A 12110-nucleotide genomic window follows, 5' to 3' on the forward strand; every position below is an offset into this window, starting at 1 on the left:
ATTGCATATCTGTTAAAATCAAGCCATTTTTAACACCTTTTCCCATTGCTTACCTTCATGTCACACATCTCAACTCCTGTTTGTTTCACTGGCTGATGTGCCTGAGAAAATCAGACTATTTATTAAATGCCTACTGAGGGTAAAGCACTGAGGAAGACAGAGCAGAATGTAGCTCCAATCCTAAGATACAGATCTAGTTGGGAAATTGAAGCATATAAAAATATACCTAACAGTCACAGAGCTCTGGCAGGTTCCAAATGGTTGTATCAGTCCTTTCAGGAAAGAGGCCGTGTACAGTGAGCTAAGTGCTTTGGGACAGGAATCAAATTCCAGCCTGTGGAGCAGATACAGTGCTCAGATAGCCTTTGGTCTACGTCACTAGAGAGTGTTTCATTCATTCAGTAGCAGTGAAAACAGTCCCATAACCATGGTGCTTAGGTTTGAGTAGGGTAGCCCAGACTAATAGGACGTGCACACAAGGACTCAATACAGTAGAGCTATCGATAAGCGATAAAGACAAAGAAAGCCAAGAAGAGTGAGGTTGGAGTTAATTTAGGTAAGTATGGTTATCCAGGGATGACGGACCATCCAGGATGGTGACCTGAATGAAGTCAGGGAGCAAGCTGTGGGAGATGTAGATAGCTAACCTTAGTTGCCAACATCTGAGTATCAGGAGATTTCAAATGCAAATCGATGACTGGTTTTCCTCGGCAGATTGGAAGATCTGGCAATGGTAGGTTCGAATTTCCATGTTCAGTTGCAGCTGAGTCACTGCTGTGTCCAGATGGTTCTAGCCCTCTCTACTTCACCGCAGTCCCACCTCTTTCTTGTCTTAGACCCAGCTTACTCTACTCCTGTTATTACGTTCCAAGTTCCTATAGGCATTTGAGTTGAGACCTCTGCGTTAGAAGAAAATACCACATGTTGGATTAAGTTAAATTTTCCTCCAGCAACTGACAGGCCAATCTCCTATATCCATGTAGACTTAGATGTACTTTTAATCTGCTATTTAAAAAATAATCATACAGACTTGAATTAGTCAAATGACAGATTAGTCAAATGAGTTGGTTGGTTTCTCAAAGCCCCACTAAAGTAAGGAAAGGAATAGAGGTATAAACCCATAAGGACGACCCACAAGAGAATGGTAGAGGAGACGTCAGTGGACAAGAAGGTACAATAACTTGGGAAATGGAAAGTGGATGGAGTGTAATGGCTAAAATCAGTGTAAAGAAAAGACAACTGAAATTCGTCCTGTAGAGCAACCTCAAAGACTCAAGGCTTGGAGACAGTAGGTAGAGAGGAAGTGAGGTGTGAGGCAGGGTTGAGAAGCGAGGAATTGGTTCAAAGCTGATAAAATGGTTAGAGCTTCAGAAACCCTCCCCACCCTGAGCAGCCAGATCAGCACCCCCAGTCAAGACAGGAGAATGGAGGCTTCTTCTCTGGAAAAGTAGAACCATCAAAGTTAAGGCCTTGGGACAGTGGGCATGGTGGTGGGCCAGGGTGGGATGCAGGCTGAAAACGAGGATTAGTGCAACCTGCTTGCCCTGCAGTGGTCCTCCGGTTCCCTTTCCTTACAACACCAGAACCAGAGGGTGTGGGTGAACTGAAAATTGACCTCATCTTTGGTCATTTGGGAAATAATACTGATGGGTATTTGACAGATCTAAGAAGGTGTTGCAAAAAAAAAAAAAAAGAATAGGTACTTAGAAAATTAAGCAAATGAAAAGGCAGTTGTTAATTCCAGGAATGACAAAAGAAAAAAGGAAATGAATCCTGATAGACTAGTTGGCTCTGCAGTGAACAATGGACAGTTCTAAAAATTCTGGTTATTGAGTTAACCTAAAATCATAGTATAACTATTTGGGAATGACAGGGCAGGGGGATGAAAGAGCTACATTTCATTTCTTCCAAAGCAAGAAGTCATTTGATAATATATAAAACTGATAAAGAAAAGCCCACAAAAATAAAAGCATAACCTAAAAACATACATGCATAACTATTCAGAGACAGCCTTTCCAAGAGAAAGACGAGAGGATGATTGAATATGTGATTGAATATAGATGGGAGTATTAAAAAGATGAACTTGGAAATTCTTAAAAGGAATGGAGGAAGGATGTGGAGGTGTGTCAAGCACGTGGTAGACTGGAAGAAGGTTACGTGTATTGAGGGATGGCAAAACCACACTTACCCTGATTGGAGTCAGGAGTGGGAAGAAAGCTTTTATTGCTACTTGATTCTGACGCCTAGGGACCCTGTGTACAACAGAGGGAATCCTGACTGGTCGTTTTTTTTTTTTTTTTTTAAACTTTTTATTAAGATTATGATAGTTTACAACCTTGTGAAATTTCAGTTGTACGTTATTGTTAGTCATGTTGTAGGTACACCACTTCACCCTTTATGCCCTCCCCCCACGCCCCCTTTCCCCTGGTGCCCACCAATCAGTTCTCTTTGTCTACATGTTTAACTTCCACCTATGAGTGGAGTCATACAGACTTCGTCTTTCTCTATCTGGCTTATTTCTCTTAACATAATACCCTCAAGGTCCATCCATGTTGTTGTGAATGGGACGATTTTATCCTTTTTTATAGCTGAGTAGTATTCCATTGTGTGTATATATATATATAAAATATATATATACCATATCTTCTTTATCCAATCATCAGTTGATGGGCACTTAGGTTGCGTCCATGTCTTGGCTATTGTAAATAATGCTGCAATGAACATAGGGGTGCATAGGATTTTTGGAATTGCTGATTTCAAGTTCTTTGGATAGATACCCAGTAGTGGGATGGCTGGGTCCTAAGGTATTTCTATTTTTAATTTTTTGAGAAATCTCCGTACTGTTTTCCATAGAGGCTGCACCAGTTTGCATTCCCACCAACAGTGTATGAGGATTCCTTTTTCTCCACAACCTCTCCAACATTTGTCACTTTTTGTTTTGTTTATTTTTGCCATTCTAACAGGTGTAAGGGGATATCTTAGTGTAGTTTTGATTTGCATTTCCCTGATTGTTAGTGATGATGAGCATCTTTTCATGTGTCTATTGGCCATCCATATATCTTCTTTGGAGAAACCTGCCTGGTCTTTTTGTGCCATCCTCTCACCTTCCAGTGCTGTATCAGACAATGCTCCACTGCTATTCATAGAGTTTTCATGGCCAATGTTTTGAAAGTGGTGGCCAGGTCCTTCTTCCTAGTCTGTCTAGTCTGGAAGCTCCACTGAAACCCCTCCACTATGGGTGGCCTGCTGGTATTTGAAATCCTGGTGGCGTAGCTTTCAGCATCATAGCAACATGCAGCTGCCACAGTATGATACCCGACGGACAGGTGATGTGGTTCCTTGACCCAGGAGCGAACCTGGGTCATGGTGGAAATGCCAAATCTTAACCACTAGACCACCAGGGCTGGCTGGGCAGTAAGTTAAAAGGGCCCAAATATGTTGTCACAAAGCACGCTATCCACAGGAGCGTCTCCTCTGCCCCTTTACCTGTTTGCTCTTAAGTACGCATACAAGGCAAACTTACCTGCTTTCCAACCACAGCAAATTAGCAACAACAGTTGAGGTTCCATCCCATTGAGATTTTATGAAATTAGGATGGTAGTGGCCACGAGCCAATGAACTCACAGCTACAAGAAATGTCAGCTGAAAGCCTAACAAAGAAAAGAACCCAAAAGCACAGAAAGCAGATGTTGGGAATTGACCAGTACAGCTGTCTGAGGCCATTTAGAGATCTGTACGTCTACCGTATCACTCTTGCTGCATAGGGTAATACCTGATGATCACGGAAAAGTTTGTTTAGCATACACTAAGATGAAATATCTTTTTATTTTAAATTGATTATATAAGGTATATTTTTAATTTGACTTCATTTTCCATGAAATGACATTTCAAAAGGCATTTGAGAGTATTCTGCTCAAAATAGTTAGTACCCCGAAAATGCTTTGTTTACCTTAAAAGGGTAAAATCCTTTGGAATATTTACCTATCCAAAATGTCTCTTTTCCTGGAATTTTTTCTCCTCTGGAGGAGTCTGCCTTGCAAGGATGAAGAAAACAAGGCAAGAAAGAGAAAAGGTGACTTACCATAGCTAAGTTCTAGTTGGGGAGAGGAGTGGCATTACTTAATGGAAGCCTTCAAAATTTATCAGGAGTTGAAAGTAGATGCCTCAGATTGTGGGTTTCTGAGGGAGATGCTTCTGGCTATTTGTAACCCCATAAGGAGATGAGGAGGAGCCTAAAGCAGAGAATACTCAGGATGACTGTTGTAGAAGCTCAGGTACCCCATCCTAAGCTTTGGATCCAACAAGGAGCTGTGGCAATGGAAAGGAGGGCCAGAGCACAAGGGACGTGAAATGTGGAGAGTTAAAAGATGTTATTAGGGGCCAGAACTTAAAACAAGCTGGTAGCTGGTGCTGGTGGTGTGCTAGTCACCATTGCTGTTAACTCTAGACTCAAAACGCTCATCTCTAGAGATCTGTCAGTGACATTTCCTAGTGGAGCCTAGTCTGGTAGGGGTCAGAATTAGGGAGAGCTGATGAGTCAGAATATTGTCAAAAGAAACAGAGTATTTTGCTTCTCTGCTCCCATCCTTATCCAGCCTTGAACTGTGAGCTGGTCAGATGGTCTGTCAAGCTTAGCTGCTTTTTTTTTTTTTTAAAGATTGGCACCTGAGCTAACAACTCTTGCCAATCTTTTTTTTTCCTTTCTGCTTTTTCTCCCCAAATCCCTCCACTACATAGTTGTGTATTCTAGTTGTGGTTCCTTCTAGTTATGGCACGTGGGACACTGCCTCAGCATGGCCTGATGAGCGGTGCCATGTCAGCGCCCAGGATCCGAACCAGCAAAACCCTGGGCCGCCACAGCGGAGCGCGCGAACTTAACCACTCGGCCCCGGGGCCGGCCCCCAAGCTTAGCTTCTAATCGGCTCCCCAACTGAGAACCACCCTGTGCATTCCAACACAACTTTCCTAACTACATACATCTTTTTCTTCAAATGAAAAGACCAGTTCACAAATGAGGAACACTACAAGAAATTGTTCGTGAAAATTTTATGGAGTCTAATTGTGAGAAAAGTCTCCGTTGCCTGACCTACTGGCACATGTACCTGTAATTGAAATCTTCATATTTTGCTGGCATCAGTCATGAAAAATTAGCCAAAATATCTCATGTTAACAATCCAGTTGTCCAACTTTATCCAGTCTTCAAGAATAAGTTTCTTTTGTCTATTCCAATCATGTTCTTCTTTCCCTTACACTAATAAACCAGGAGGCCTCTATGGTTGTCTTTGTGGCCGGGTCAGGGTAAATGTGATTTCAAACAGACTCGAACTCACTTTGCCAGGCTGAGTATCTCTGAGTCAGATTCTTTGCTGAAGGCTTGGTGTGAGCTAACACATCCAGAAAGTCGGCAGTGGTCACTGTATCCAGCTGGATCCCAGGTAAATTGCTGCTCTCTAGATAAAAAGAAAGAGTAACAGCACAACAATTGACCTCATGGTGATCAATGCTCTTGAAATGCTAATAGACCTTCTTTCCAGACAATGCATAATGCAGCATTCTTAATGGTTAATGCAGCAAAAGGCAAGACTAAAGAGGGCTAGGGAAAAATTTCTTTAATGTGCAACTCGGCCCCTGAAGCCCCGACAAAAAATGTGACTTAAATGTATCATTATTCAAGTATTATTTAATATTTATATATTGCCTCAAATGGATCCAGCGCAGCGTCATAGTGTGCCAGAGAAATAAAAGCTCAAGCTCTCAGGAGTTTATCCTCTGGAGGCAAAGTCAATCCAAATCAGAACACCAGAGGAGGAATGAGTTGAGTGCAAGAGAGACGATTTGACCAATGTTCTAAGTGTAAAGAGCCGTTAAGAACAGGAGCCAGGCTCCCTCTGCTGGTGGAAGTTGGATTTTTTTTTTTTTAAACAATTTCTCCCAGTGCCCCGTTGCTGTGATCCCAGCATACCTGACTGGTGATTTTCAAGTGCGTGAAAGATCTTCCTCACAGGCCGCATGGCTGCTTCCCTGCAGACTAGCTTAATGTCTGAGCCCGAGTAGCCCTCAGTCTCCTGAAACAGCCACAACCCCAGCCGTTGGTTAGCAGGCAGAATGCTGGTGGGGATTACATTCTTGTAGCCAGGACCCAGCCTCAGAGCCCCTGTTTGGATTCTCTACCTAGCCCCCATGAACACCATACAGAGATTCCCAGGTATGTTATGCTTGGGGGAAGAGAGACTGCTAACACATTTGGATGACCTGTGAAGCTGGGCAATAAATCACTTCCTAACACCATCCAAATGTATGTTGGAAGATGCTGGGGAAGGCCTAGACCACCCAAGTTAGCCTAATGGGCCCCTCGTGCCCAAATCAGGATGATCAAACTTGGTAGACACTTTTGTTCTTGTAAATAACATCACACCTGCCTTTGAGGAACCTCAGAGAACATCAGGTTCAAGTGTCCAGGGACAATGGGAATAAGACATGTACCTAGGGCTTTTCCGTTTGTGGAAGACTTTCATTTAGTCATCACAGCAATCCTTTGTGGCATTTCTGTTACCCATTTTACAGATGAAGAAGCCGAGGCTCAGAGAGTAAGTGACTGTCCTGAGGCCACACAGCTAATGAGGGGCAGGGCCAGGATTTGACCGTGGGTTGTCTGGGTCTAAACCCTATGCTATGCCCACTACATCACGTTGTTTCCCTCTGCTTGGTTGTTTCCAAGTGACAAAGCTCACTCTTTCTGGAACAAGAGGCCCATTGCATTGCTGGGCAGCTTGGATCTTTTCTAAGTGACTCAAGGAAGATGCTCCAAACAGCTTATGAGAAGAGCTGGCCTAGAAGACTGCCATGTGTGGCCGCTTGGCCCGCAGATCCAGGCAGCTTACCCGGCTCAGCACACTGTACTCCAGCTCTGTGCGCAGTTCCAGGGCTCTGCTCTTGCTCACAGGGGGCAGCCAGTGGTGGATCATGGCCTGCCTGGCCTCCCGGCTGGGGAGATCAACCAGAATCCTCTTCTCCAGGCGGCGTAACATGGCGCAGTCCAGCTCCCTGAAATTACATCAGAAACAGAGGGTTCAGTTGGGGCAGTAAACTCACTTCCTAAGCAACAACTGTATTTTAAGAACAATTTAGCATTGCAGGAAGCAATTCTGCATTTTGACTGTTAGTCTACATCTGTGCCTGTGTGGATAGGGCAGTTACTTCATGTTGTTTGGAAGAAAGAAGTGGTTAAAAAAAGAAAAGAAAAGATATCCCCAAAATACCTCATGTAAAGGAGGTAATTTTAGGTCACCTAATTTTGGGGAAAAAAATCCAGCTAACAACAACCAAACATATGAGCATTCCCATTGCAGTCATAACATGAATTATTCACTCTGATCCTGCTAGTGAGTAAATTATTCCTGACAATAACTTGGGTACTCGGGGAGGTACACTAATTCTCCTCAAACTCGCATACATTCTGGAGCGAATGACCATCTCACTCCTTTGCTCTGGTGAACTCAAAGAGCGGATGCTCCTTCCAGGGTGCCCGATGCAAAAGTGGTCCTTTGAGACACTCACTCCCGCTCCTCCCATAACACCATCAGCCAAGTTTATGCAATTTTGCATCTGCAGGCCATTCGCCCAAATTTCTTAATATAAAATTTTCAAACACATAGAAAAGTAGAATAAAACAATGAATATCCATCTCCATGCACGTTCCATCTTGATTCAACAACAGTTAACTTTTTGCCATATCTGCTTCATTTCTATTTATCTAGCTAAATTATTCCAGAGTAAGTCACATCATGAAAGCCCACCCCTAAATGCTTCAGCATGCTTTTCCCAAATAAGGGACACTTTCTTACATAGCTACAATACCACTATGACACCTAACAGAATTAACACTGATTGCATAATACGTCTAATGCTCATTCCATATTCAAATCTCTCTGTCCCAAAAATATCTTTCAGAGTTTTTCCCACCAAAATCCAATCAAGGATTATGCATTACATATGGTTATGTTTCTTAAATCTCTTTTAATTTAGGCCAGGCTCCTTATACTCACCCCTTTTTGAAAAGATAAGGCCAATTGTAGAATGTCCTAACAATTTAGATTCACCTGGTATTTTCCTCATGCTATCAGGTAGCTGGTTCCTCTATCCCCTGTCCTCTAAGATGGACATTAGATCTAAAAGCTTAATTAGAATCAGGGTAAACATTTTTGGCAAGTATATTTCATAGATGATGATGTTTCTTCATATTCATTACATCGGGATCCACATGTTGGTGTCTTACTATTAGCAATGTGATGTTTAATTACTGGGATCATCTGGTGACCACGGATCTCTCCACTGTAAAGAAAACATCTCTTTGCAAGTAGTAAGTATCCTGTGTACAATACAGTCATGTGCTGCATAACGGCTTTATGGTTGACGATGGACTGCATATTTGATGGTGGTCCCAGAAGATTAGTACCATAGAGCCTAGGTATGTAGTTGCTTATACCATCTGGGTTTGTGTAAGCACATGCTATGATATTCACACAGCGACAAAATCACCTAACGATGCATTTCTCAGAACATATCCCTGTCGTTAAGAGACACATGACTACACTTCGGCATCATGTGAATACCCCCATTTCCCATCCCCTTTCAATTAGTGGTTTTAGCATCTGTTAATGATCATTGAATCAATTATTTCACAAGAGTAAAAAAATGGTGATTTAAAAAAGTTTTTTCATTCCAAATGTATTATTTGGAATTATTATGTAAAGTAGAGCTTTCCCTCATTACCTGGGACTCTTTGATTACCCTGAATTACCAGTCCTGTTATCAATAGATCATTTTGAGTGTAAGTCTGTGAAATCTTTAGTGTTAAAATTTCAAGTTCCTACCAGGGAGGGAAACATCTGTTTGTTTTTCTAGTATATCAATTAGGAAGTGCCTGTGCTTGTCCAGCTTAACCTCTGATAAGTGAAAACGTCATCATCAGATATTTCCCATTCATAACGACACCGAGAATTTCTAAAGCATCCCCCCATTTTTCTTACTCTCATTTTGAATCTATGTCATATTTCCTTTTAAATTGAAAAATGAAAACACCCTTCTGGGGAGCATATCTGAATCCTAAGTTGGAGTGACCAGATTTCTTTAAAGACTGTGTCTTCTCTTTACCTATTATTCCTCCAATCCTGGTCTGAGAATCCCTAGTCCAGGGGTGCCTTACCAGCAATAACAATTACCCTATTTCTTTTTCGCATTTGCTTTTTTCTTTATGAGCCTAATTCTGTTGTACATCCACCTTGTTCTTTCTCAGTCTCACATCAGAGACTCAGCCGCCTCTTCCCCTTCACAACCATCCCCCCCTCTCAAGGCCAACATTCGCATTCCAGGCACAGGGTCACGGAAACTGCAGACCTCTAGGAGGTTACTTTCCATATTTGAAATATTAATGAAGGTTAATGCTTAAATAGCACTCACTACGTGGCAGGCACTGTTTTAAACATTTTACAGATCCTAATTCGTTTAACTCTCACAACAACCCTGTGAGGTAGGTACTACTATTATCTCCATTTTAAAATGTGGAAACTGAGGCTCAGAGGTTCGGGAGCTTGCTTGAGGCCAGAAAGCTAGTGAATGGTGGCACTGGACTTGAACCCAAACAGTGAGACTCTGGAGCCTGTGCCTCAGTCATTGGTGTGACGCCAGCGCAGTGTCTGTAAGCAGAGCCCACGTCACATCGCGGTGAAATTTCAGAACCCTGAGAACGAAGAGAGGATCATAAGAGCTTCCAGAGAGGAAAACCAGGTTACATACAATGGATTAAGAGCAAGACTTCTCATCAGCAATGTGAGAGATTAAAAGAAAATAGAACAATGCCTTCAAAGTTCTGAGGAAAAATAATTTCCAATGTAGAAATCCATATCTTGATCAAACAAGTAAGTTGGAGATTAGAATAAAGATATTTTCAACATGCAAAGCCTAAAAAACTATACCTGCCGTGTACCCTTTATCAGGAAAGTCCTGGAGGACCAAAGGGAGAGTAAACAAACCAAAGGGCTAGATGGACCCAAGGACGGAGTCTCAGGCACAGAACGAGAAGGAGATCTGCAGGACGGGGAGGTGAGGTCCCAGGTTTCCTTATCTACTGGGGGCAGAGGACAACTGGTTCAGTTTGGAGTTGGTAAGAAGGTTCTAGAAGACATGTCTCCAAGAAGATGAAATTGGTAGAGTACCTAGTGTTTCCGAATGAGTGCAGAGTCAATCTAGACAGTTAGCAGAGGGTTGTGACTGATTAGTGGGAGGAGACGGTGAAGGGCGTGGGGAAGGAAAGGAGAGAGGGGAAAGAAGCGAAATCAGTAAACTCACATTTTGGAAATTCAGTTCAGTGCAGCAGTATGGACCACCTGCCAGGCGTATTGCCGCTGCTAAGTCTCCAATAGGCAGAAATGAGTAAGACAAATTCCCTACTTACAGGTAACGAAAGGCAATAACAGGGAGGTTTTGGCCTTGGACTGTAGGAACGTTGTCCTGGGAACTTCAAAGATAGAGGAAGACTTGAGATCAGACTGCAAACCAGGAAGGAAGGGAGAATAAGCTGAAGAAGTGTCAGCGCTAGGAGAGGCGAGCAGTTGCCGTAATTCTTCCAAGGACTTTCCTTGGACCAGCTGCCCTCTGCCAGGGGATTGCAGAAGGAAGATTCCTTTGTAGGGACACCTTCTTCTGGGTCTCCCTATCCCATCCAGAGTGACTTCTGACTGAAAGGAAGACCATGTCCCAGAATGCCCTAGGAAAGTAGAGCCATGCAGAGGGAGGTGGGAAAACAATTCCTCACTATAGATGTCTGTATTGATCAGCTAATGCCCTAAAGCAAGAGATTCACCTCAGAACTGCTTGTGGGCACAAAACAAGTGCAACTCTCTGACAGCCAGCCCTGATGAATGCACTTTTAATGACATCAATAATAATATAATCATACAAGGGAGGAAACAAAGGACAAATGGAATGCACCCAGGAATCATTCTTTATGCCAATATACTTGTAAAAACATTTAACCTGTGGCAACTAGAAAACACTCACTGTTAGCTCTTACACTTTGATTTTTGACTAGTTATTCTGTTCTCATGTCTCCCTTATTTTGGTCATTTGGTACTTCCATCATCTCAAAGGTCAAAAGCAACTAGTGAGAGTGACATGTGACACAGCAAAGGCTCACAGATCCCAGAGCCTGGCCACTGGACCTATGCCCACTGCTATATACAAGGTGGCAGTGCCCACTGGCCACCTGGTCAGTTTACCTTGGCTTGACCTGAGCACTGGGCTCCTGCGCCAAACCTTCAGGGCCCTTCCTCAGCCCCTCGGCCTGTCTTCTCTGATAAACCATATGGTTCTGGGGACAGTGATCATTCCGAATTTTACAGAATGTGGAAACCAAACATAATTCTAGTTCATTCATTCAATAGTTTAAACATTAAGTTCAAACTCTCTCAGCGTGGTAAGAGAAAAGCAGCCTTCGGTTTTGTAAGCAAAGTCTTTCCAGTATGTCCGTAGCAACATGAAGCTAGTGATCGTAACAATCCTTGAAGAGCAGATGAAGGAATTGTAGTAATCTTTGGCAGATGACGAGGAGCCAATGAATAAAGAAGGTTACCTTGTCTCCCACAGGGAGCCCTGCATAAGCTGACTCCTACCTACATTTCCTTCTCTGAACCTACCTTTTGCCATCCCAGTTGAGCTGCTTCTTATGCCATTTTCTTTACGTGGAACTTCTACTTTGTCTACCAAGAGCCATGTCATCTTTACAGGTCTAGTCCGGGTGCTCTCTACCCTAGACAGCCTTTCCCTTTGTTTTTTCTTTTAAACATCTGTCATAAAAAATTGCCTCTTCCCTATACAATTTTATTCTACTTCTTGTCTGTACCAGTTACATGGTGCTGGCTATATCCTCACTTCATAGTTATTTGTGTTTATATCTCATCCATTGTCCCATCAGATAGCCAGCTTCTAGAGGCCAAGGACCGTGGACCATATGTCTCAGGGTCCCCCTCCCTCCATCATGCAGAATGCTCACAATAGGTACTCAATAGATCCTACTTGGATGGATGAATGAACTTTTGGTGTAGGGCTATTGG

The 12110-nt window shown here is 42.8% G+C and overlaps 1 protein-coding gene across 3 annotated transcripts in view; it reads right to left on the reverse strand.

Moving 5' to 3' along the window:
• Positions 1-5036: 5036 nt before the first annotated feature.
• The window catches only part of KATNAL2 (katanin catalytic subunit A1 like 2), a 78795-nt gene continuing 71721 nt past the window's right edge, over positions 5037-12110 (reverse strand). For all 3 annotated transcript variants that reach the window (XM_044774677.2, XM_014841299.3, XM_044774678.2), the window contains 3 exons: positions 6882-7044; positions 5963-6065; positions 5037-5450 (listed from right to left, as the gene is read on the reverse strand). In XM_044774677.2, the coding sequence (XP_044630612.1) occupies positions 5311-5450; positions 5963-6065; positions 6882-7044 (406 nt within the window). In that variant the 3' untranslated portion in view covers positions 5037-5310. The remainder of the gene's footprint in view (positions 5451-5962; positions 6066-6881; positions 7045-12110) is intronic.

The sequence above is a fragment of the Equus asinus genome, chromosome 7 (genome assembly GCF_041296235.1).
Source record: "Equus asinus isolate D_3611 breed Donkey chromosome 7, EquAss-T2T_v2, whole genome shotgun sequence".
NCBI lineage: Eukaryota > Metazoa > Chordata > Mammalia > Perissodactyla > Equidae > Equus > Equus asinus.